The sequence below is a fragment of the Orussus abietinus genome, unplaced genomic scaffold, assembly GCF_000612105.2.
Source record: "Orussus abietinus isolate OABI.00-Male unplaced genomic scaffold, Oabi_2.0 scaffold193, whole genome shotgun sequence".
Classification (NCBI taxonomy): Eukaryota; Metazoa; Arthropoda; class Insecta; order Hymenoptera; family Orussidae; genus Orussus; species Orussus abietinus.
The window spans coordinates 83,661-111,100 of NW_019395180.1; the positions used below are offsets into that span (position 1 = coordinate 83,661).

A 27,440-nucleotide genomic window follows, 5' to 3' on the forward strand; every position below is an offset into this window, starting at 1 on the left:
TGGAGTAGAATAGTCGACGAAATTTCTGGAATCGAACGACTGCTGGAAAATTTGTACTGTTCAGACTAGTAACAAATCCAATAGTGTTGAGGGAGGGCTGATAAATTGTACCACGAATCTTCCAAAGAAGTAAGCCTAACAAATGCCGACATAATTCTTGGAGTCGAATGTTTACTGTCAAATTGCCGGAATTTAGCGGCTGCCGATAAAATTGTTTGAATCGAACGGTTACTGACAAAATGTCTACTGGTTAGGCTAAGGTGAAATTTCAATACTGTTGACGCAGAACCGATAAATTACCCCACGAATCTTTCTAGTGAGGAAGCTTCAAAGGTGCCGACATAATTCTTGGCATTAAATGAAAGACAATATTTCCAGTGTTTTTAATAATGCGAAATCTGATACCGTTGATGGCCAGCCGGCAAGTTGCATCGCGAATCTTCCCAGAGAGGGTCAGAGGTTCCTACGCTTTAAAGGTGACGATATAATTCCTGAAATCGAGTGGCGGGCGACAAATTCCTGGAATCGAATAGTTGAAGCTCGGTGGAAACTTTTCGAACATTCTCGAAATGTTGCGTCAACTAGGGGAAGAAGTTTCCTGCGTCTTGAAATGACGAATCGCCCTCAAGGTCGAGAGTGGAGAGAGGAATGTTTCGAGAAAATACCTGGAATTCAATGGCTGCGGGGTGGAGAAGGAAACTTCTCGAAACGTTGTATTAATGTCTTTGGGGAGAGGGGGAGAGGGGGGTTGATAGGAAGGGGGCTTCCTGGAATTGATGACGTTACTCCCGCTTGACGACACCCAGCGCACATGCATAGGCCCCCTGCGTGTGCGTACGGGCCCATGTACCTGTGCACGCACACCGATCGATCTAGAACCGCCACTGAATGCCACCACATACTATACCGCGTTACGATCGAAAAGTAACATGCATGTACCTCCGGCTTCATGCGCGTCCCGATGTGCTATTGACCCAGTAATGCCACGTCCCCGTCGGACATATCTCTGTTCTGTCTGCTATGCCCGAATTATGAACTACTTTTATAATGTATAGTATTCAGAATGTTAAAGCTACAACTTCGTTTCAAGCTGATTACATTTTTGCTTTTCATTGATATTACTAAAATTCCTTTTTCTCCGCTACTTCTAGTTTTCGGGAAGTATACACAACTTAATTGATTTAAAATTATCTAACACAGGTATCCGTTTAATATTAGCTTATTTTATTGTTTCTAGGAAATACAGTACCATACATGTTGTAGAGGAGTTTCTCTACAGAGCCGGTATTTCTCTTTATAAGATGCTGAAGTTCCTCGTATTGACATTGCAGCATTCAAATGTGGGTGACACATGTCGCGACGTAATCTTTGTCACAATTTCTATCTCCGATTTTTTATTACAATTTTATTAGAATTGGGCAAAGGCCGTCACCGGATGTCACTAAATTATCGGAGTCTATACCTACACTTCACAAAATGCTCGGGGTCGCGAGTTTCCGGCCTAAATAGCGTATTATACGACACACAATCATGTCCTCCTCGTTGCTACTGATTTTCAAAAAAGTATGTCCAGAAATGACGGGACCCTAATTAATAGGGACCGTCTACTTCCTAAATGAATCCCTAACAAATCCAAAACCAAGGCCACTTGGCCCATACCTTAATCAATGAAGGTTTCCGCTTCTCTCCCTCAACAAACATTTCCGATTATATCGCTTAGATTATGCTAGAAAAGTTAGCAGAGTATCGTACAATTTTTTATGTAATTAATAGTTGCTCAGTTCTGATACGTTGATAACAGGAATGTGACCTGTTTCAAAGGAGTCAAATCCATGTTTTAAAGAAACAATAGATCGTAGAACCAAAAACAAATACATCTCAGAAAGATTCTTCCCATGAAGAAATTACTACACATAATGCTAAAGAATCATCAGATTAAGAAAAGTGGACGCCATCAACGGAATAATTTAACACATTTTTTTATTAACCGATAACATTAAACCCATACCTACACAAATATAGACAATGCATGTTATTTAATTGATCGTGCATTTACGCCATGATTGTCATAACACATCGAATAACATAGTTCCAATCGATTTTAATCCAAAAAATAATTTTGGCCACCGTTGTGGTGCAATTTCCCCTATGTGCGCCACCAAATCCCGCGCGCACTGCACCCGGTTCCTCCTTACCGGTCATACACCAGCACCGGGCATCCGTGTGCCCACACTGGGAGCCCTAACCTCGCTTGTCAACGGGCGTACCCTAATCTCCGGACTTGTGACAGGCTCTCGGTGACGACCGGGGGACTGAAAGTGCTGCTTGTGATCCTTCGCCTTCAATATCCGATTTCGCGTTCATTGCATGTTTCACCGTTTGAGTCCCAAGCAGCGCGATCGCGCTGTTCAGATTTTATGCCGAGAAAACCCAACACATTTCGAGCGTTGTGGACAACTAGCGGTGCGTCACCGATTGTCGAAGTCGCGCGCTCAGATTTACTCACCCAAGTACATCTCCTTCTTTTAATGTAAATAATACATCTTACAATTCAAGAAACGCTGTCGCGCTGATTAGGATTCATCGACATAAAATAAACGAAGCGCTATCGCGCCGCTTGGGTTTTATCGACATAAAATAAAAGAAGCGCTATCGCGCTGCTTGGGTCTTCTCGTACTCATTTAGAGAAAGCGCGATTGCGCTGTTCGGGATTCTTCGACTGGGTTTTTTCAATACCCCCTGGGAGTCAAACGGTTCACAACCCGAACATCGGACAGTAAGTGAGAGAAATGTGTGTGCAACCAAAACCAGGGTGAGCAATGTGGTTGAAGTTAGACATGTGAGGACTGTAATTCTTAATGGACTGTAATTCTGTATGATCCGTTCTTCATGTTCATTCTCTTCATTTCTAAAAATTACTTAAAAAAAAAGCTTCTAGACGATAATACCCCCTTAACTGCCTTCATCCCGGCCATCCCCATAAGGCGGGGGTTGTCTCACAAAGAGGGTGAAGGGAGGTCCCGTCGAGACTAGGCCCTTGATTGGACCCCCTCTAATGGGTGCTCAGCCAATCCTTAAAAATGACGTCTCACAGAATAGTTATTCTACCATCCACGGACGTCGACGATTGGTTTGACGTAAATGTAACGTGTAAATTGCTGACCAAGATCGAAGACTTCAATGAAAAGGAATCAGGCTGGTCATCGTTACAAATTATAAATTTGACGGTGAACATCAAGAGATATATTCGTATACACAGCGGCTTGTCGGCCTTCATCGAACTGCCTGAAGATATTCAACGCAAGAAAGCACTTGCATACATTAAAAATAGTGATCCTTTTTGCTTCCTCCGGTCGATAAATGCAGCCCTGTGTCCAACAGCGTATAATATAAACTTAATCAATTCATAGACACATTTCAGCTCAGTGTTAAATCCCCTTAAAACACATCTTCAGTGTACACAAATTTAGCCAAACCCATTTACTTCTACTCAAAATTGGAAAAATAGCCCAAATTGCTCCGGTCCCAAGAAAAGCTCAGATCAACTATTCTTGTCAAATATAGTAGAACTTCATTCCATTAACATCCCAGCCAACATGATTTTGCCAAATATTACAAAACATTCGGTTTCACGTATGTTGCATGTACAGGATTTTTTACTTCCTCGAACCAGAGGCAAATATGAGAAACTATATAGAATCAAATAAAAAAACTAGAAACTAAATTTGAAAGCAATATTTTATTAGCGAGCACCCGAGGTATATTCATAGCATATGATCATTTTCGTACTCGCCAAATAAAATATTGTTTTCAAATTTAGTTTCCAATTTTTATATTTGTTTCGATGTAGTTTTTAATATTTGTCTTCGGTTAGAGGGAGTAGAAAATGTTGTATATACAACATACGTAAAATCAAATGTACTGTGCCATTTGGCAAAAAAATTGTAGCTGGAATTTTTATGAACCGAATGTTCTACTATATTTGGCAAAAATTTGAGCTTTTCATAGGCAGGAAGCAATTTCAGCTAATTTTGCAATTAATTGAGTAAAGAGAAATGTATTTGACTACATTTGTGTACTCTGAATGTGTTTTGAGGAGATTTCACTCCTTTTTGAAAAACAAAATGATAATCTCTCTATTATTAATAACAAAATCGGCAAATATATCTGATGCATTCCTATAATATCAAAATATAATGACTATAAACATACATATTTGACAAGAAGTCACTATGAATATGTATATTTTGTATCCGCAGTATATATAAATATATTTTCTTATATTAATACCCTCAACATTTTTAATGGTACCATAATTTATCCGCCAATGTGAATTTTGAAATTCTAACATGGAACTTGAATGCAGCGAGCACAAAAACCATGAGAAACCCATTTTTATAAAAATCCAATTATTTTTACATTTGTATCCGCCATATTGGACCCACCATTTTTTATTTTAAATTCTGTTTCCAGAATGGTATGGCTATAAATATACTGGTGTCCGTGTACTCTGCGCACACACCGATCCATCCAGAACTACCATTGTGCACCTACTTGGCAAAAATAATACATGACACTTATGAAAATAAGGGCTTCATAAACAACACATTTTGAAAGGCCCAACTACGTGGCCAAAAATATTCAAGCTGTTCCAGTAATCGCGTTTGAAATACATTTCTGCTGATAGCAATAGCTCTGTTCTCATGAAATGTAGTAACGAAGATCCGATAATCCCATAATCCCTGTAACGTCTGTTGCAGGCTTGAAGACCATCATCAACGCGTTATTGCATAGCTTTAAGCAACTTGCTGAAGTAATGACGTTGACCATTTTCTGCCTGATGGTTTTCGCGCTGTTTGCCTTACAAGTTTACATGGGGGAGCTTAGAAATAAATGCGTGAAGCAACAGGAGCCCAACGAAACACAGGTCGAATGGATAGAGTAAGTACTCAAAGAGCAACTATCGGTGAAATAATTTCTCTATTCATTTCATTGTCGACACATTTAAAATATTCAATAGGTAATACCTATATCCGAAGTACATTCTCCAGGAAGCGTCCTGGCCTCGTCGCTTTATTTCCCGAAGACCTTCTGCGCCTTTTATAAAATATTCTTATTTTAAATGACCTGTCTGTGCGAAGTTTCCTTCATTAGAAAGGACCTCGGACTTTTCAACAAAAACTGTGACCTGTAATGAGGTTGTTGCTTTTCGACTAGTAGTATACAATAAGAAATCACTCAACGTTTTATTATTAAATGACAATCCATCATACGTAAATGTAAAGGAGTAGTAATAACAGAAACAAGCGGTGAAGTTATCAATATCTGTAAACATAGAAATTAAAATAACGGGCAACTAGAGACTTGACTTTGTGGTATGATTTCAATGCTTTTTGAATCTAGTAACGTAATGCAGAGTATATAATGTGAACCTGCACTCAGCAAATGTTTTCTATGCAGAAACGCGTTTAGCGGAGATTCCACAAGCTTTATGTTTTTAATGAAATATTGTCGTTTTATTAACACTTAGCCGACAACGCGCGCCACAACGAACTGTACGGTTTCAACCGCGCTAGGGGAAGCCAAATTGCGCTGTCCACAGCGCATTTTTCGGAAGTAACATTTTGGTAGTAGCAGTAAGGTCAAAGTAGGAGATCTCCCCGATCGGTTGGCTAAGTGTTAAGACTGTTTGTCATATTGACACGGTCAGAACGTGAGGGAGGTCCATGCAATTGGAGAATGGGGTGCGGAGCAAGGTGAGAGGCCAACGTTGCCTTAGAACGTCTCGGCGTCGATGAGGCGCTACCACGACTGCCAGACGCGACGGCTAGTGGGACGTGTCGCGGCGATGTCGCGTCTGGGGAGGCGGGACGGGTCGCTTTGTGCATCCTGTTCCTCTGACGTCAACGGAGTGTCCGGAAAGGGGGCAGGGGTCACCGTTAGTGACTACACCGGCGGCGATGGCAAATCGCGAATCGACGAGGTTGATGAGGATCGACTGGTGGTGGTGTTCTCGCTGCCTTCGGATTCCCTTCGTCCCTTGGTTCTTCCGCATCGTCGGAGTACCTACTCTCCGCAGAAGACAGAGGAGAGAGTGGACCAAGGAGTTCGCAAGGGAGAAACCCGTACCGTGGGAGCGAGTTGCGCCCTTGGCTGAAATATTCGGAAAAGCAGAAAGGAGACAAGGAAGGGAGCCTGAGGAAAGTAAAAAACAAATTCCGAGTCAGAGTTTTCCTTTATTTACTTCGACGTCTTCGATGCTTCTCACTGATATTCGCTGGTTTGGGATGTTTGGTCGCTAGAAATCTCAGTAGGGGACTAGTGCCGATCCTTCCGATCGGCCTAGCCTTATACCCCAGGCATGGACGCGCTCGGCTTCGGCGGCGCGACTCTTTGCGGCGACTCGGCTGCTCCCTGGCGGTCACGGCTACGCCGAGCCGCCGGGCCCCCGTGTCGAAGCCGAGCCTCCCGAATTTTATTAGTTGGTGGACCTTAGTAAACTTACAATTAGTTACTACTCAGTTCACAAACTCCGTGCCGTTATCGGCGAGCAACACGTCTAGAGACCTCCAACGGCACACTACAACTTCTTCGAGCGCATGTACGATCGTTTTCGCATTCGCTGTACGAACCAAGAAACATTTTATCCACCTGGACCAGAGATCCTCAGATATCAAAACGTACGTGTGCCCTCGCTCGCTTTGCGATAGCGGTCCCATAATGTCGACAGTGATTACCTTCCAGGGTTAGTCCATCACTCTGCGTCTCGTCAGTCCGGTGTCGAGCAACTGTTTTAACTTAGGATGTTGGCAAGCGGCGCACTTAATGACGTATTGCACCACATCCCAATATAGACCGGGCCAATAACATTCCCGGACAACTTTCTGTTAAGAATTTTCGATTCCCCCACGCCCTGCCTGCGGCGCATCGTGTGTCTCCCGGAGGACACGGACATAAAGGAGCACCAGCATCTACCCGTCCAAGACCGGCTCCACCACAGGGTTCGAACGATAGCGGGGTAACCGTCCATAGGTGATTTTCCAATTCTGAAGTTTGTAAGCAAACCGTAGTACATCCTTAACTCGACGCAAGTGCCATTCGTCCTTTACCGGCGCAACGGCAGAAACCGGATCAACTTCCCCTTCCTCGGACGTCCGGTAGAACGAGTCAGACATCTGATGCATCGCACCCTTCTGGTGCACTACCTCGAGGTCGTGCACCAGAAGCTTGAGTGCCCAACGAGCAAGCCGGCCGGTGGGATTGTATAGCCTGTGCAACCACCGGAGGTCCCGGCGGCCCTTTTGGCTACATTTCCAGCACGTAACGGCCGCTGACTGCCCCTTCAGCTATCCGCCCCTTCCTCTTCTTCACCGTGCGTGGTCCGCCGCTCGGTCTCTTCGCGCTGCGATTTCTCCCCTTCCGGACGCGTGGGGACTGTTTTACGTGAGGCGATTGCGGTCGCATCACGCAAACCGCCCCTTCTCCTGCGATCTCCGTACTCCGAAACTTCCTCAAGGCGTCGCGCATCTGAGTCGCTTAAGCGTCCAACGCGCATCGCCAGTTTGGGACCTCCGGCCTCGTAAAGAACATAGCCGATCGCGCCGCCATCTTCAGGCGCAACCGCTCGGCCTTGGGGTAAGCGAGCTCTAAAATTGGGGTCTCTTTTACAGGAGGAGGTGACGGAAGCTCCTGCTTATTGAACCATTCCTCCTCCTTTTCCTTCGCGACTAACTGCTTGAATGATCGGATTGTTTCACGGTCTATCACGCGGCGCTGCTTTGGAAGCATGTTCCCGTACAACAGATCTAAATGTTGGTCCAGGGTAATCGGATCATCTAATTAACGGAACAGAGCCTGAACCCATGTAATATACCGGGACACGGGTTCGACTTACCTTGAAAATTTCTTACCTCACCTTCCGGTTGAAGTGAGGGATTCCGGGCGAGATTCTCTACAGCACGCCGCCGAATCTCTACAGAGGCGGCCTTGCTCGCGATACCAAAAATGTGCGTCGCCCGATACCGTCCATGGAACATTTCGCAGTACCGGTGCATTGGTATATCCCGACGTAGACCTGCACTCCTGCATGCGAATGAGGAAAGCTTCCACGCTCACCCCCTTTTCGTTCAAAAGAGTGAGGCTCCACTGCTTAATGTCCGGGCTACTCGATTCAAGGTCGGGTCCGGAGGGTCGAATTGCGTGCCCTGACCCCTTAAGGCCGTGTCATACACGGTGGCCGTTTCGGCGGCGGTCCCCTCCGTATGCGCGCTTTCCTCTCCCCGGTGACTACCCGTTACCGTCCCAGGGATGGTGGAACCATCCCACTCCTGGTTCTCGTGCATCAATTCCACCTATAGTGTCGATATCGTGGCCCGCTCGGTCCGCATCGTCCTCCCTGCGTGATATGCTGGCTGTATGCCCAGGCCCCATTCGCGTCCCTCCCGACCCGAGCCCTGATCTAGTTCCTTACTCGGGACAGTTGGAGTCGCTCCCGTCATGCAGGCCCACCCAGGCCCTGCAGGTGCTGGGCCTGTTCCTGCAGCGCTTTCATTCGCGCCTCCCACACTGGAAAAGACCCCCGTTCCAGTGGGCTCAGTGTGGCTGCACCCTCGCGAGCCACGAATCTCTGCAACTGGAGTCGCGAGTGGGTTCGGCTTGCTCTCCGAATCCACGAAATAGTCCTCCGGATTGTGGATCGTGGCTTCCGCAGTGCACATCGTTCGGCGCCTTCGCGGACGCAACCCCTCCTCGGGAGTAGTAATGGGTTACATTTGCGTCTACCTGCACGACTCCCGCGACCTCATCCTTCTTGGGGTGAAGTGTCTTCTTGACACGAACCGAGCCCCCCTGTCTGTGCGACGGCCCAGGTATCAGGTTCTCTTCCATGCCCGCTACCGCTCGAGCCCCGGAAACCGACGTTGATGTTCAGGGCAGCGGGACCGGTGTTATCTGACCTCCTCTTCCTCCGCATTGGGTGGCGGCCGCTCCCGATTCGATCACAATTCTGCCCGCGACCGGAACCCTAGCGACACATCCCATGGAAAAAGCGTGGCCCTAGCTCGGTCCCATTTCTCGCACGCTGTCGCCCTGGTGGGCAGACCAAAATTCGTTAATATTCCCTCGGCCACGAATTCGTCAGAGCGCCGAGATTCACGTATTCAGGATTTCACGTAGAATTTGGCGTGGTGGAAGTGCTCAAGAGACTCAAACGAAGGATTCATCGCGTCTGGCCCGACATCGCGGACGATTGGAGACTTCACCACGACAACGCGTCAGTCCACACCGCCTTCCTCGTGACCCGTTTCCTGGCTGATTGAAAGGTGCCAAAGGTTCCCCAGCTGCTCTACAGTCCAGACGCGCTCCCGCAGACTTTTTTTGTTTCTGCGCTTGAAAACTTCGATGAAAGGACGTCATTTCGGAACAGTTGACAACGTCAAAGCGGCTTGCACCATGGTTCTACAAGACATTTCGGATGAGGCCTATCGTGCCGCCTTCAATGCCTACAAATCTCACAGGAAGCGACGTATTGACGCAGGAGGAGCCTATTTTGAAACCTTTTAATGTGTTGTACTGATCTGATGTGTATACTTTTTTTAAACGACTCACTGACATTACTTTTCGGACAAACCCTGTATTATACTAATTTGTAGTTTCTTTCGACACCAGTTTCAATTTTCTTTCGATACCAATTTTAACATTAACACTTTCAGTTTCGTGTATTGGCAACTCGATACCTTCCTTGTATTACTAATATACCAAGCTGAAAGTGTTAAAGTTAAAAACGGTATCAGAAGAAAATTTAATTATATTATAAAAGTGAAATATTTGATATTGAAACTGGTATCGAAAGAAAACAGAAATGCTTTATAATAAATATATTCAAATAGTTCCTCTTAATATAAAATGGGAGTCAACAATTTTTTCCATATACATTATTACTTTCGTTCTATTAAGTACTGGAATAAAATATTTTTGCCATTATTGTACATTTTGTTCCACGTAACACAAGTATAAATATTCCAAAAATTATATTATCCCTCACATAGGCAAGTATATAATAACCTTGCAACGAGTAAAACCTTATTATAATACACGATTACAGCTTCCAGAAAAATCTTCCATTTTCCTGTGCGCTGTGTAACCTCTTCATGTAGTTAATATTACCATTCCAAATGATGATCACTCCTGCATCTTTAAGCGCAGTGCCATGGATACAGTACCTATTTGCAAGGTTACATTTACCATTCCATGAGGTCAGTTTATTCCCCATTTGTGCGGTTTTACATCCCACAGTATTTTATCCATGTCCCTATAGTAATTGTAACAAAATTATTTTTTTTCCGTAGAACGAAAAAATCGCATTACGCAATAAAAGAAATTTTTGCGTCGAACGGATATTTATTGGCTAGTATCAACGAACTAATCTGAAAGCTTGATCAAATGAAATAAAGACATTTCAAATAATACTCCATTTGCTTAAGTTCAGCTTTACGACGTCTGTTTGACTCGTTATTGTTACATTTTCTATACATAAACGTATTAGAATAAAAAGTTAACTCACTTCAAAGGCCGTTACTCTTACTTCACCTTTATGGCTGCTTTCAAGTGTCGATTAATTAAATACGATCGAACCGTTGGTAAAAGACTCATACCTTCTTCTAAGTCGACTTCTCGTTAAAAGACCGCTTTTATGAAATGTGATATGACAATGTCGAAAAAATGTGACGATTGCGTTACGCACATGCGCTCTGCTTATTCAGCGCATACGTTTTCCGTATGCTAAAAGTTCAGAGACCGCTAAACTCTGCTACAAAAATGGAAAGCGAGTTTGCACAACCATAGTCCAATTTCTTGGTTAGCCCAGAACGACATAAATTCGATTTCAAAAGTCCTTAGTATTTATTTAATGCATTTGATCCCTAGTATGTATTTACTTCCCGAGCTTTTGCTTGGTCAAAAATGTCGTTATGCAATCCATTTTGCACGTAATTCCACTAAAAGTTGTCAACATTTGATGTATGATTTTGAAACCTAAAAGCGGTATAAAAGTCCCCCTACCCAATTTTACGGAATGGTCACTCATTTTTATCCTAAAAGCGTTCAAACAGAAGTTCAAAAGGGGGTATGGGGAGATATTGCCGCTAAAATACGTCCTTTAAAGCCTATTTTCAGAATTTTCTATAAAAGTGATTTAAAAGCAAGGCGTAAGTCGCTTTTAACAGCACTCTAAAATACGTCGTTTAACGCTAAAAGTGAGATATGAGTAAGGGCCGAGTAAGATGCAGCTTTACATGGGATATGTCCTTCAGGACGCACGTTTAGGGAGCCATTGTTATTCCCGCATTGTCACACTCCATCAAGGAAAAAAAAAGGAAAACAACGGCACCACTTCTTTTTTATGGCAGTATCGCATCGCGCAGGAAGAACCTAGATTGCAAGGCGAGAGATTCTCGGGTTTCTTGAAGAAAGACTCTTTCGCTCATTGTTTTGCATTGTGCCAGAGTTTGCTTCGTTCTTGACATTCGCTTCCCCAACGGGAAAGGGGACAAATTCTTCGTGTCCTAATAGGACATTTAACGCCTCTTAAGCACAAGCTAATGCCCCTTAAATTTGCCTTGGCTGTTCCAGCTGAAAGTTATGAATAATTTTTTATGACACATGCAAGTTGAGGGAAGGCGAGGGAAACACATCGAAGGAAATAGAAACAAGGGAAAGGGCTTTCAACACTCGTTGTATATGTTGATGAAGTTCAGAATGTCATTTTTGTACGACCTGTGAGTAGATTCTGTATGTTTGACGATAGTGCTCAACTTCTCGCAATGTCATCCCTCGTGATTTTATTTACGTGATCCTGTATCCTCCAAATGGAAATGTGAAATCCTTCGACTGAAAGTATAGTGAAAATGGTAGATGGTATGGTTGAGCGTTATGAATCATTTTTCATGGCACAAGTAAGTTGAGGGAAGGCGAGGGAAACACGTCGAAGGAAATAGAAACAAGGGAAAGGGCTTACAACGCCCCTTCGTATATGTTGATGAAGTTCAGAATGTAATTTTTGTACGACCTGTGAGTAGATTCTGTATGTTTGACGATAGTGCTCAACTTCTCGCACTGTCATCTCACGTGAATTTATTTACGTGATCCTGTATCCTCCAAGTGGAAATGTGAAATCCTTCGACTGAAAGTATGGTGAAAATGGAAGATGATATGGTTGAGCGTGAGTTTACTATAAATGTATGTGACTGGCTGCTATGTTTGAAAAGGGTATGCCCACTGAACACCGAACCTAACAGTTTCGTAACTGGAAACTAACAAATAACATAACGTTTGTTACAATGTAATAACCTAACAATTACATAACATAGAGCTAACCAGTTACATGACATTTGTTACAATGCAGTAACTAAACAGTTATGTAACCTGGAGCTAACAGGTGACATAACATTTGTTACAATCATATCTATATAAATGTAGCATAACTTTGTTACTCTCATCTTACATTATGTTACTGTCTTGATATTACTGTGTATATGCAGCACATATTTGTAACAAAACAGAACTACATTGGTGCTGTCATCTATTTTATTACATCATCGTCATCGTCATTGTCATAATTCATCGTCAAATGTCATAAGATTAATACATGCCATATTTTATTTACTACTCGTATGAAAAAATATGACTAATTCATACGCGCATATACATTATCAGTCATTGTTTGCTAATCGAATGAAATCCTAATAGTATTTAATTAAAACAGATAGTTTATCATTATATAATTTAATTGAAAGTCTGATCTGTCATTTAATATCTAACTACTGTCAAGTACCAAAAAATAATTAAAAATGAAAAATTATATAATTTTGGATAAAATTACGTGATCTTTTTTATTAAATGTATGAAAAATTAATATTATTTTAAGGTAACTGAAATCATAACATCAATATAACATGTTACATAACATGTTACCTTACCAAGTGGGAAATAATAACTAACATCTAATTTCCATGTTACTTTTATGCTACGTAATATGTTAGTTTCGAAAACGTAACATTTACCCAACAGTTATATAACAGTGTTCACTGGGTGAATTTTTACCTCATAGAACACATGAAATTACGAAAAGTTGTAAGTTCCATATGCTACGTAATAGAAAGGTAAAACTGAATGTTAATGAGCGTAACAAATTATTCCGTTAACATACTTCGATATACTATAAAATACAAAATATTCATGTTAATAACTAACATTACTGTTGCGGATCAATTTTCTAGAATAGTAAATGGGTCAAAAATATCCCGAAGGACTCTCCTTGCTTTCCACATTTTCCCATCCTTTTTGTTCCTGTTCGTCATTAAATATTATTAATATGGCTACGTGGCTACTACACATTAACCGCTAATGAATTGGAATCTTCAGAATGTATGTATAGACGCGCTCTCGTTTTGAGTATTTCTCGCTCTCCTTCTTTCTATCCTTCTTCTCTCTCACATCGTCATTCAACATGAAATTTCTTGCCGAGCAGTCTCACGCGAAATATCTCACAGTTTTACCATGGGGAAAGTTACAGAATTATGGATGCGATTCACATTTTCCTAAATTCGAGTTACAGAATCGACCCCGAGGAGACGGACCAAAATTTCAGTTTGAAAGAAAATGTGAAGATTTTCATGGCAACTTCGAGGGCCAATTTTTGACAGCTGATTTTTCATCGTGAATTTTTGAGAATCGACTCTTAAGGTGAAGTGAAACACGTCGAGGAACTTGATCGACGTCGATAAAGAAGATTTTTCTAAATGCCTACGTTGCCGACGTTCGTTTTTATATTGACAGCTGTATCGAATTATATTGAATATTGTACCAAATGGCATACTCCACCAGTCATTTTCGTACAATAAATATCAAGAAATCAAAGTAAAACTCCAGAAATCCTCTGAATTCATGCTTTCTGGGGCCCTAATTGACTGCAGAGGGACCCTCTGCGCCATCTGTGATTACCAGGTCAATTAAATTGTCACTCCGATATTCCCATCGTTTTGGCATAGAACCGCACACAACACTTTTTTTGCCTTTATCCCGTTCAAATGCGAGTTTATCGATTACCAGAGTGTTTTAAATTGTTGTAAAATTGTCCTGACCGTTTCGTTTCTCATATCGGAGTCTTCGATAATTGTATATTGATCGAAATATGAGAGCTCGACGCCATTTTGGTTCTGGACTGGGCTGAGTTAACAAACTTTTTCCAAAAATCCAAATTTTAAATGTGTCAGGACAATTCTTAGATGTGCCAAAGTTTCGGACAGTGTGGCTCAAGACTCTTAAAAAAAAGTGTTGTATTCAAATCGACTGATTTGAAGGGGGTTTCACTTCACCTTAAGGGCAGATTGTAACACTAGAACTACCAAATCCGTCGAAATGGCGGATTTCAAATGGCCCTCCAAAAACAGGAAAATCCGCCGGTAGTTCCAGTGTTAAATACTGAACTTTCGAGGACGGAAAATTATCTGAAACCTCGAATATCAAGTATTAATCATATTTTCTACTGAATCACGGAGCCGGATTTCTATCGAGTTCAAACAGGTGAAAGATCGATCTTTCGTGAGGTTGCCCCTTAACTTCCAAAGAAACTTTCGTTGCCACAACGGTTCCATTAAGATCCCCTTGCATGATAGATTCGATCCACCGGTTTAGATCAAGATGAAGGGCTCTGAAACAAGATGGGAATGAATTTCCTAGGTTTAAGAAATTCCTCTCAGATTTATAGGATCATAAAATGTAATGAATGAGTACACCGGAAGAGGAAATCCATAAAGTAGGAAATCAGATCAGGTTTTCGGATAAGTGTCAACTATTTTCTACTTAATAGATCCAGTAAGTTACGACCATGTACAGAAATAATTGTTATGATTACGGTGTTACCCATGACAGGAATCGAGGATAAATATAAAGACAGCAGTTCTGCAGAGTTATAGTTATTCTGCTTTTAAATGTTACAACTGCGACGATCTTGTACGTGTCTTTACATGTATAGTTTCCAATTTTGTATATGTAACACTGAAAGATGTAAATGTAACTACAACGTATTTACATGAATTCTGCAATTACCGCTGCAGTCGCAAGGGCTAAAAGAACAAACAATTGTAATTAAGATAACTTTGGGTAGTAATGTGGGTTGTAGGCCCATGCTTATTTTTCACTATACAGCAAAAGTACAATGTTTGTGGCTCCCTCTGTCAGTTAGTAGCACAAAGAAGAGTCCATTGTGTGTATTGCCGGGGCTGTCCACGATAAACTGACAAGGGAAGTTCCCCAACCCAGGAATTCAAAGAATTTGGAAACTTAGGGGATATTTAGAGTGTGTCTAGGTGAGTTACAAATAATTTTCTTTTCGGCAGAAAATCATTTTGAAGAAGGGAAATCATCCCCTGAAAATTATTTGATTTTCAGTTTTCATTTTATTTCTCACAAACCCCGAAAATGATCCCCATCGAATCTTGAAACTCAGAAATCAGCCGAAATTCTGGAAACTGCCCCCAAATCAGTATAAAAAGGGGCGCATCGATCCTGAGACAACGAAACTTTACCCAAGCTCGAAAATAGCTCGATTAAAGTAATATCAATTAAAAATAACCGAAAAATCAACAGTAATCAAGTTTAAACAATTTACGAACAAACTACATCTCGAATTCTTTTTTAAGTCGTTTCCAACGAAACGTCCAAGTTATAAACTGCCGCTCATCGAAGGTCGTCGTCAGAGTTAGTTATTTGCGTGCAATGTGGAGGTCACAATTTCGATCTGAGAACAAAATGGTATATTTCCTACATTATTGGCAACATTTAATCGTGTGCTTTCGAACTTGATTGTTTCCTAACCTGAAGAATTTGTAATATATGAAATAAACAGCCACGTGGTACCGATGTACTATTGCAGGGACGACTCAAACAGCACCGAGGTTGGAATAGCATTATTTTCACAAAAAACACAGAAGGTCCTCAGGGAAGAAACGGTGTAATTCCTTATGTTCTATAACTTTCGACTTTACCTATTATCTAAGGCTTTTTGAAATCTAAGGATCCTTTGGCGTCCACTAAAAGAGCTTCTCCTCTGGTCAACAGGTGGACTTGGAATTCGTCCAACTGGGCGTTCAATGAGGACGAGGAGCCAATCATCTGTGGCAACGTAACCGGTGCCAGGTTCGACCACTCTTTTGACTCGGTGAAACAAAACCACGGAGAAATAGTCAATGAATAGGCACGAGCAGGCCTCTGCTTCTCATTACTAAATAGTCTGACGTGCATCCGAAATAAACCGAGAATGCAGCACTCATTGCACCCGTTTCGCCTGCTAACCACTCCGTTTCATTGCAAGCAGCATGAACTTGGAATGAATTAAGACCCATGCGATATGCACGATAAATCGAATGAATTTAAGATGATATGAAAGGCGCTGAGAAATTTAATCGGGCTTAATAAATTTAAATTCATCTGTACCCTTTTTGGTGGTAACGTCATTTTGAATACTCAAGTGGTAACATAAGATGGCGCGTCCCGTTACCGACATTTATATTTATGTTGAAGTCTTTTACAGTCTACATTGAGAATTGTATGAACTGAAGCGTTCCATATATCATTTCGGTATAGTAATGATGAAGAAATTGATGTAAAACTAGTGAAATCCCTTGAATTCATTATTCTAATGACGTTTAGAACCAACGTCGCCATCTGTGACGTTTAGCTACAACTAAATTTTTGCTCTAAAAACATGTGTTTAATGTGCTCTTGCAATCGTTGGTGAAAGTATTTTCGATATTTTCCCATGTAACTCTGTAATATTCCATTTCTACGGTATTCTAAATTATTCGAGCTAGGTCCTGCAACTCTTCATTTTCTATTCTAAGCCTCCAAGAAGAGTAAAGCGTTGAAGACTAAATTTTTGTTCTACAAACATGTGTTTACCACAAGACAGGCCAGCATTCTCTTGCAATCGTTGGTGAATGTATTTTCCATATTTTCCCATCTAACTCTGTAATATTCCATTTCTACGGTATTCTAAATTATTCGAGCTAGGTCCTGCAACTCTTCATTTTCTATTCTAAGCCTCCAAGAAGAGTAAAGCGTTGAAGACTAAATTTTTGTTCTACAAACATGTGTTTACCACAAGACAAGCCAGCATTCTCTTGCAGTCGTTGGTGAATGTATTTTCCATATTTTCCCATCTAACTCTGTAATATTCCATTTCTACGGTATTCTAAATTATTCGAGCTAGATCCTCCAATTCTTTATTTTCTATTCTAAGCCTCCAAGAAGGGTAAACCCCGTGCAGGCCCCGCCATGTTGGTTCTAGTCCATGATAAATAAATAAGTTTTTTATGAAAAATGAAATTTCATCAGTTTCAGGACCTACTTTAGAGCCTCCATATTCACATGGTAAAATTTCAAACGAATCGGTACATCCAATTCCGAGAATACTTTCACCAACGATTTGACTTCTCAAATATCTTACTCTTTCATATCAACTTAGGTAAATCAAATTTCCGAGATTTCTCTACGTCTTAAAAATATGCCACGAGGAAAAAAATTCCCAGGTTTTTATGTATGTTATAAGTATTTAGATATTTTGCTAGTATTTCCTTTTGACTGTTAGATGTGCGAGAAAAAATGTACAGAAATGTCATTGCGTGTTATAAAATATTAGAGTACGGTTTCGTTTCAGTTTACACAATTACCTGGTGGAGATGTACTAAAGACTGGAACAGCTGGAATTGGCACAACTGCATCACATGCTCGCTCGGATATTATTGCAGCTTGTCCAGCATGCGGCGAATGAGACATTTTACGATAGACATAATGTTTATAGACTGCACCAGTATGCAAGAAGCTACAGAGGGTAATCCGTTACATCGGATTAACCCTAAAGAACATGCTCCTTCCTCTAAACCTAAACGACTGCAAAGAACGACCACCTTATCTCGGACCTATGAACCATTGTTTAATATTTTTTAGTTCAACAAACCTCTATCCAACCCCGCCTATATTCTTACATTATACGTTAGTATCCTTTCGCATCAAAAGCCAAAAAAAATTCGTTTCAATCTTAGGTTGACCTAACGCAAAAGAAAAAGATACAACTTGCTCCATTCTACTTTCACCTACTGTAATTTTCCTGACGTATATTACAACAAAATTCATTTCTGCCCAATTCATTTTGATAACGTGTGATTAAATGCATGAGAAACAAGCCTAAAGCGTCTGTTCTTAAGGTGAAGTGAAACACGTCGAGGAACTTGATCAACGTCGATAAAGAAGATTTTTCTAAATGCCTACGTTGCGAATCCGAGAAACACGATAAACGTCTTCTTGCCCCAGACTTTCTGCTGATAAATCGTATCGAAGAATCATCCCTGCTTTCCACATCCACATTGTTATTAGTTTCACTCATCTTGATTATAACGGCATAATATTTAGTTCTTTAAAAACAATCAGGGAGTAATGTTGAAAAGACCAAAAAATATGTAGTCCGTGTAATATTGATGAAGTATACAGTAACATTCAGCGTGAGAGATCACCGTTATACTAACTACCGTCTGCATTGCGCTTCTTTCTATCTGTTTGCTGATGCGATTTTATTACTCATATTGTTGAAAGGGGGAAAGCATCTTCGGCTGTTTAACAAAAAAAAGCGTCGATGTACGGCCGCAACAGATAATCCAATAATACTATACTGCCAGGTATTCGTCTACGATTTACATTAGAGTATGGAGTTAATCAAAATGGCTTCTGAAATAAATCACTTATTATTCAATGCCCAACAAAATTTTGCCGTTTAATGGTGTTAATCTCTATTAATCAGGAAAGATATTATAAATATAAAAAGTTATGGCTATACCAAGTGCTTTGACCCCTAAATTTAAGATTTTTCAAACAGTAGAGTTAGTCGATGTGTGCACTGAGCGGCTCATATATCAGGGCAGAATATACTATTTTCCTGGGTCAATTATTATTTTTACTTTCCTTCTTTCTTTGTTTAGACAGAACAGATTCTACTATGAAATTTCAATTTGTTCGCGCCTCAAGAATTCCACATCCTTGTGCCCATGGTGTAACATTCCTTTTCCCTTATTCCATTTAGTTGTAAGTGCGCACCATTCTTTGCAAACGACGATACCACTTTGGCAGCTTCTCTTTGTTCTTAAATCTGAATAAACGGTGAATGCGCTTAGCATGGTAGTATTTTACGTTTTGGTTCGGTGGAGAGGCACGTGGTCGGAGAACTACACCGATCTCGGACACAATGGCCGTGCAAATACTTTTCCGAGGTAAATTGCACCTGCCTCGCGGAGGTACGTCTTCCTTTGCAAGGGTAACGCAACGACGAGTACACCACGGTGAACCACGATGGACCATAAAATTTGACGCGTAAAGTTTATCGCGTCGTAAACGCAAATGCTCGCACTTATTCAGGACGAGCAATCTGCGTGGCGATGAACAATAGGCTGTGTCCGCAAGAATGCGCATTCCTCGAAGCACCGACACGCGCCTGCAAGTAGGTACGCACGCACGCATGTACCGACCACTTAACCCTTTAATTACGGCAGACTTGGCCATGAAGCTGTTTCGCCTGTACGGGTACCTCAGTGCTAATATTTTATCTGAATATGATGCTCATCTGTTGCTTTAAGGTGAAGTGAAACGCGTCGAGGAACTTGATCGACGTCGATAAAGAAGATTTTTCTAAATACCTACGTTGCCGACGTTCGTTTTTATATTGACAGCTGTATCGAATTTTATTGGGTATTGTACTAAATGGCATGCTCCGCCTGTCGTTTTCGTGTAATAATTATAAAGAAATTGACGCAAAACTCCAGAAATACTCTGGATTCATGTTTTCTGGGGCCCTAATTGACTGCACAGAGACCCCCTGCGCCATCTGTGATTTCAATGTCAACTAAATTTTCACTCCAGGACCTCGTATTACCATCGTTTTGGCATAGAAGCGCATACAACACTTTTTTTGCCTTTATCTCGTTCAAATGCGAGTTTATCGATTACCAGAGTGTTCTAAATTGTCGTAAAATTGTCCTGACCCTTTCGATTCTCATATCAGAGCGTTCGATAATAGTATATCGATCAAAATATGAGAGCTCGACGCCATTTTGGTTGTGGTCTGGGCTGAGTTAACAAATTTTGTTGAAAAATCCAAATTTTCAATGTGTCAGGACAATTCTTAGATGATCATGAGTCATGTATCAAAGTTTCGGACAGTTTGGTCCAATACCCTTAGGAAAAAGTGTTATATTCAAATCGACTGATTTGAATGGTGTTTCACTTCTGCCTATCTACTGTTGTATATAATCGACTGATCGTAAATATGGCCAACTTCCGGGTTGCCTTAAAATTTTCAAACGTGCATTTCCTGATTCCAGGCACTGCAATGAGAGCTATACCTGCCTCTGTGTGGGGCCCAATCCGAATCATGGCTACACCAACTTCGACAATTTCCTTTGGTCCATGCTCACCACCTTTCAACTGATCACTCTTGATTATTGGGAAGATGTCTACAATAAGGTTCGTCCGCATAAATCATTTCAATGGATGCGCCTTAATTGTAAGAAGTTGCTTAAACTTTTTCAATTACTCTCCTATTCCTGAGAATACATTAAGAGTAAACTTATTTTCCCATGAAATAAGAAGGTAAAGAAGAATAAAGACTGAGAAATGAATTTCTATTTCAACTCGCAAAGACACAAGCCTCGACTTAAATTTTCAACAATCCCCAACATTGCGTATACTTTCAGAACAATTTTTAAGCTTGTGCTCGACTAAAGGTTCACCGCGGGGTTTTCAATATACAGCGAACCCAACTCTACCATCTCTCTATTAAGGGGATGTGAAAGTGACATCTTAGGGGTCAATCTTTCATGAAACTTTTCTCCGAATTGGATGTACCAATTTCTTTCAAATTTTACCACACGAATAAGGTGATCCTAACGTAGGTCCTGACACTCACGAAATTTCATTTGCTACTAAAATTATTCAAAATAGCTATAAACAAATTATCTTAAAATTGAGATATCATAGGCTTCAGGACCTTAATTATGGCCTCCATATTCACATTGTCATGTCTTGGACAATTCGATACACCCAGTTCGGAGGAAAGTTTCATAAACGATACCTCTTTCACGCCACTTTCACATCACCTTAACACTTTGACTTCCATGTCACCCAAATATCGGTGACATAGCAGTCAAATAAAATGCACATGGCAGTCGAAGTGTTAAATCAGATTTTCTCCAACCTTCCTAAAAGTGACTGGCGAATAATTCCTCATTATGCTATTGAAGTAGTTGCCTTCGCCCCAACGGCGAAGATTTTCCTTGTAATACGTCGAATGATGTTCAGCCTGACAATTAATCTAAGACTCATTGACATTTGAATCAATGTGCAGGTACTGTCGGCGTGCGGACCTATAAGCGTCTCGTTCTTCACGGTGGTCGTTTTTTTCGGGTCCTTCTACCTTATCAATCTGATGTTGGCGGTCGTAGCGCTGAGCTACGAAGAAGAAGCTGAAATTACAAATGAGGTGAGCACGGCGTTGTGTCGGCCAAGTACACTCCTATTGCGTTTTCGATTTTGAGGGGATGCAAAAGGTAAGATCTGCCGTGGAGCTTAAGATGAAGTGAAACACGTCGAGGAACTTAATCGACGTTGGTAAAGAAGATTTTTCTAAATACCTACATTGCCGATACTCGTTTTTATATTGACAGCTGTGTCGAATTATATTGGATATTGAACTAAATGGCACAGTCCACCAGTCGTTTTTGTGCAATAATTATAAAGAAATCGAAGTAAAACTCCAGATATCTGTTGGATTCATGGTTTTTTATGTCTTAATCGATTATAGAGTGCCACCCTGCGCCACCTGTGATTTTAGGGTCAACTAAAGTTTCCTTTTGAGACCTTGCGTTACCTTCGTTTTAGCACAGAAGTGCTGTTACGTCAGAATTGTAACAATAGTTGGATCCGATTACAGTTCAACTTACCTGTAGTACGGATGAATCCTCCTTTTAGGCCACGAATTCAATCGTAGATTCAGATTCGATTTCATTGGAGATGGGGGTTAAGAAGTAGGAATAGAATGAAATGAAGATGAGTCGAGTTTGCGAAGGATCCTCTACCTGGCTTGATTAGCGACCGAATTCGGTGACACTCTCCTTTGATCGACCCAACCGGATAACTGCTCGTGAATGCCTTCGTCCCGTGGTGTGCCCTAGGGTTGGAGGTCTCCTAGAAGCCTCATGTCCAACGGAAGTCGCAGTGCCGCTGTCTGTTTCTGACCCGGTGCGTTTGGATCGCCGGAGTACCGGATGGCACTACTGCGGATCGCAGGATAGGTGATTTTCGACAGAAAGTCCGACAGTCTCGGTCTTTGACTCGGTAGGAATAGAGTACCGAAGACCAGGGGCTCCACTCAAAATCGTCGACTAACGTCAACGTTGACTAACTTGTGGCAAAACGGCTAAAGGCTGAATGGCCCCGCTAATTTGGCGGTTTTATTGACAGGGTGTTCCAATTGGTGGGAGGTCTTAGGGCCCAGATGAGGGCGGCGTTTCTGGGGCGTGCTGATGCCCTGTATAGTCATCAGATTATTTGCTTCGTGTCGATCGATGACTTTTGGAGTCGTCTTGGCCGATGAATTTGTCGTGTCAGGTAGCCTGGTTCCGGATCCTTTCACAAGTGTTTCGTAATCGCATGCCTGTACTCGGATTTCCATGGCTAGCTTCCGGTGATCGGACTATGTTTTTCCCTAGATTCGAGGGTACTAAGGATGCCTAAATAACATGTCACAACTTCTGACAGTTCGATCCAATACTCTAAAAAAAAAGTGTCTTATTCGAATCGACTGATTTGAGGGGGGGTTTCACTTCACCTTAAATGCTGCAATGTGGACGAGTTTACCTGGAATTGAGTTCTACAGAAGACATTGAATTATGTTTAATCATTCACAGGAACGCAAGAAAGACTTGACCGACCATCGTGAGGACTCGACGTTTAGTTTCGACCCGACGAAGATCAACATCAAAACCCTAACCAAAGAGAAGCAGAAGAAAATCGATGCGAGGAAAGGGGTACTTCTGAGTAGTTACACGCGGAAAAAGACGCGTCGGCGGAAACGTGGAAGAAGTTCCGCTGGCCAGGAAAAAAATGGCGGGGCTCGTAGTCGGTGAGGATTTTCATTAACTATACATTATTAATGACGATTTAGATAAGGTGCAACAAATAGATAGTACCAAAACGTATTTAAAACCAATCGAAGGTCTTACATACGATTATTTGCTGCACCTCATAAATAAATCTGTTTACCCTTTGCACTCGAGAGGTGACTCTCAGTCACCGCTTGGCCCGATACGGCAACTTGAGAGGTGACTCTCGATCACTGTTTGGTTTGATACGGGAACCCGATTGGCAACAAGGTATGTACTGGTTTGTATAATTTGACGAAGGGTAGAATGATGACCCTTGCCATTAAACTGGGATGACCATAACAAATAGGAAGGAGTTGCCATGTCTGATAAAAAAATCCACAAGAAATCCACGGTAGCATCCCGCAAAGGTAATACTATAGTTCTAGTATGGAAAGACAAAAGGATCATCATATTTTCGACCACTTAGAATAATGCGGGGATAACTCTCGTGAAAAGGATTTTACGAGGTAGTGTTGAAGTTACTATAAAAAGAACCAATGATATCATAAACTATATAAAATATATGGGCGGCGTTAATCAAGCAGGCCAATATGCCTCGACATATTGTTTTCTAAGAAAGTCTTTGAAATGGTGGCTTAAGCTATTTTGGGGGGGTTTAGAGATTTGTTCAGTTAATTCTTATATTCTTTACAAAGCAATAAAAAGTAGAGAAACGAACAGCCGCTCAGTATTTTGCAGGATGGAAAAAACTTTGGTTGATCAATTGAGAGGAAATTTCCGCCAGACTCGTGATCAAGCTGCTACTATGACCTTTAGTTTCGACGAAATTCGATCAAATGGAAAGCTACATGTCATTCTAACAGGAGTTAAGAAAGATTGTAAGGTTTGCTCTCAACGAAATAAGCCCGGCGAAAGACGTCAAACAACACATTACTGTAATAGCTACCTTGACAAACCGAGGATGCATCTTGGCGATTGTTTTGTAAAGTACCGTACAAAGCAACAATGCAGTCCTTAATATTTAACAAATTTTCTTCTTTCACATGTAAGGATACATAAAATATTAAGATATAATAGTTTTATACGTTAATTTGTATTACGTTAATTTGTATGTAAAATCATTTTAAGTTAGCTGGATGACATTCACTAAGTATGCAGAAAATCGTCTCGAGTTGCTGGTTCGTCCGGGCGAAAAAGGCCTCGAGTGCAAAGGGTTAAGTTTCCTTTTTCGCCTCAGCAATTGACATAATCACTGTAAATCCTTGATACAGGTCAGTTACGCCAAGTCCCAGCCCCAGTCCCAGACATAGCAATGTCAGGCCGTCTCATCTTCCTTTGCAAATTATTGCACCGAAACTTCCAGAGCCCAACGCGGTCCATAGACTAGCACCTCATCGAGGCATGTTGCACTCCAGACAGGCTAGCAACAACAGTAACCAGCAATCGTCCTTGGACGACTCGGGAGTCGTCGACGATCACGACGGCGACGACGTGACATCGGCCGAGGAACACGAGAGGAGAGAACACAGAGAGCACAGGGAGCACAGGGAACACAGGGACCATAGAGAACATAGGGAACACAGGGAACACAGGGAATATGGGGAATACAAGGTTGAAAGGGAGGAGCGAGCGATGATGGAACTGAGGAAATCGGATCATTCTCCTGCTCCGGTTACGGTTTCGGTGAGGGCCAGTAATCGAGAAATTAGGGTTCTGTGCAATGGAGTCAAGACGAAAAAGCACATGTACACGCTACCGCCTGAGTACTTGTCGCACATCGTAGTACTGGGTAGGTCCCTCAATTACAGTTATGTTGAAAGTGCAGAAAGTAAGCTGTGTTAATCGAACATAACCTTAAAAGACAATCTCGTGAATCTGTATTTTTTGGATTTCATGAAGTAGAGAAGAATTAGGAGATCGCGCAGTATCAAAGTAATTTTACGGGCCTTTAAATGGAATCCGTGATTGTTTTGAACCGTTCCAAAAAGAAAAAGAACCATGTAAAGAAGTCACTTTCGTAAATGTAAGCATGGGTCATTTTAAAAATCTTGAGAAATTAAGTTGTTTACTTACTGGATGTTAAGGGAGGTGATAACAGGACAATGGACTTATAGTATGTGGATAAATGTGATCAAATTCCAGACGACCTGCCGGACAGGAACTGTGATAAGTGCATCCAGTGCTGCGTGGACTACGAAGGCTGGTTAAGGTTTCAAAACTGTTTGTATAAGGTAGGTTCTAAATCGCGTTAACGAGATGGATCTGTATCAGTCCGATGGATTATCTGTCAACAGGTAGTCAGGGATCCACTTTTCGAGCTCATGATAACCCTCTGCATTGTATTGAACACGGGGTTCCTAGCAATGGAGCATCACGGGATGAGCGAGTCGATTCGCCAGGCGTTGAATATCGGCAACAAAGTCTTCACCAGCATCTTCACCTTCGAGTGTTTTCTAAAATTGCTAGCACTGAGCAAGGATTTCTTCAATAATGGGTGGAACAACTTTGACCTTATAATAGTGTCAGCTTCCCTTATCGACTTAACCTTCGAGCTGGTAGATGGATTGTCCGTAATCCGGGGTCTGCGACTGCTAAGGGTGCTGAAACTGGCACAATCCTGGACCACGATGAAGGTCCTGCTGAGCATCATCATCTCCTCGATCGGGGCCCTTGGTAACCTGACCTTCGTCCTGGTGATCGTGATCTACATATTCGCTGTGATCGGCATGCAACTCTTCAGCAAGGATTACACGCTGGACAAGTTTTACCCAGACCCAGTGCCGCGGTGGAACTTCAATGACTTTTTTCATTCGTTCATGATGATCTTCCGTATTCTATGCGGTGAATGGATTGAGCCACTCTGGGACTGCATGAGAGCCGAACGTGACGAAGGTCCCGAGACCTGCTTCGCCATCTTCCTGCCAGCTCTGGTGATGGGCAATTTCATGGTTCTGAATCTCTTCTTGGCGTTGTTGCTCAACAGTTTCAATTCCGAGGAGCTGAAACAAAAGAAAGAGGAGGTCGGTGAGGAGTCCAAGCTGGCTCGGTCCTTTGATCGGATTCGCTCGATAGTGCGCAAGAAAAAGTACCGCAAGGAGAACTCCGAAAACGAGAAGAATTCCAGACTGGAGCAAATAGTCAGAGAGGTGATGGACAAGTCGGACAAGGAGAAATACGCCATCCAGGAAACCGTTCTGAGCCTTCCCAAAGACAATATTTACAATAGGTCCTACCAAGAGAGTCTGAATCAACCAGTATTCACCTACGACCCTGTTTACCGCCAGGCCACCGTTACAACCTACAGCCAGGGTAGCTTGGAGGCCACCAAAGAGTCCAACACGCTCAAGGAGAAATCCAACGGAGGCGAGTCAAACCCTGAAGAGAATATCGAAATGGAGGTCCTGAAGGACACCGACAAGCCCGATGAAGAAGCGGCTATGTTACCTGAAAAAGAAAAAGAGATGACTCTTCGTCGGGATGAACACATAGAGAAACGACCCTGGCACGCTCTTGTCAGTTACGTCGACGAGCTGACTGTGGGCGGCAGAAGGGATAGCAAGGGGAGGTACATCGACGGAATGGGCTCGTTTCCTGGATTCGGCAGGAACAAGCAGCCGAAAGTGCCCCAGGACTGCTTTCCTCAGCATTGCTACCAAAAGTAAGGCGACTGATCAAATCACTGAAAAAAAACAAAAAACCATCATTTCATCGTAGCTGCCCGATCTTACCTCGCTGACTAATTCTACAAGTTATTGGTGGTGCACCGGTGCACCGTCGTCATCTTTTTACTTTGTCATTTTCTATACTATCCCCACATGGCAACATAGGTATAATATACGTATATTATACATATATTTGGAATATCCATACATCTAAGGGTCTATATCATTCATATACTCTAGCTATACTGAAGACAGATGTCTATTTTACTGCACCGCCCCTGAACGGAACGGGACGCTTCGGTAAGAGATGTGGCCTGTACGGTAGTCCCTCTGGCAATGTCGGTCCTGCCGGAAGATCTTCCGTTCCAGCGCCGCTGTCCTCGTGGTGGTCTCGGCGGAACTTCTTACCGGCGTTCCGTCTTGCCATCTCGCCTAGTTAAATTAGGTTAACACATTCCGTGCCACGTGTACAAACGTGGTACGCGTTAAACTCGGCTGGTACACGTCTTGGCACGGAACGTGTTGATAGGCCGCCTAATTAGGGCGGCTGCCGGTGGATGGCAGCAGGGTCCCC

The 27,440-nt window shown here is 42.1% G+C and overlaps 1 protein-coding gene across 1 annotated transcript in view; it reads left to right on the forward strand.

Moving 5' to 3' along the window:
- The window catches only part of LOC105695887 (sodium channel protein 60E), a 51,198-nt gene that overhangs the window by 11,219 nt on the left and 12,539 nt on the right, over positions 1 to 27,440 (forward strand). Inside the window, exons 3-10 of the mRNA XM_023433676.1 lie at positions 4,761 to 4,941; positions 16,117 to 16,194; positions 20,424 to 20,565; positions 21,446 to 21,580; positions 23,007 to 23,221; positions 24,476 to 24,993; positions 25,347 to 25,435; positions 25,499 to 26,862. Coding sequence (XP_023289444.1) covers positions 4,761 to 4,941; positions 16,117 to 16,194; positions 20,424 to 20,565; positions 21,446 to 21,580; positions 23,007 to 23,221; positions 24,476 to 24,993; positions 25,347 to 25,435; positions 25,499 to 26,862 — 2,722 coding nt within the window. The remainder of the gene's footprint in view (positions 1 to 4,760; positions 4,942 to 16,116; positions 16,195 to 20,423; positions 20,566 to 21,445; positions 21,581 to 23,006; positions 23,222 to 24,475; positions 24,994 to 25,346; positions 25,436 to 25,498; positions 26,863 to 27,440) is intronic.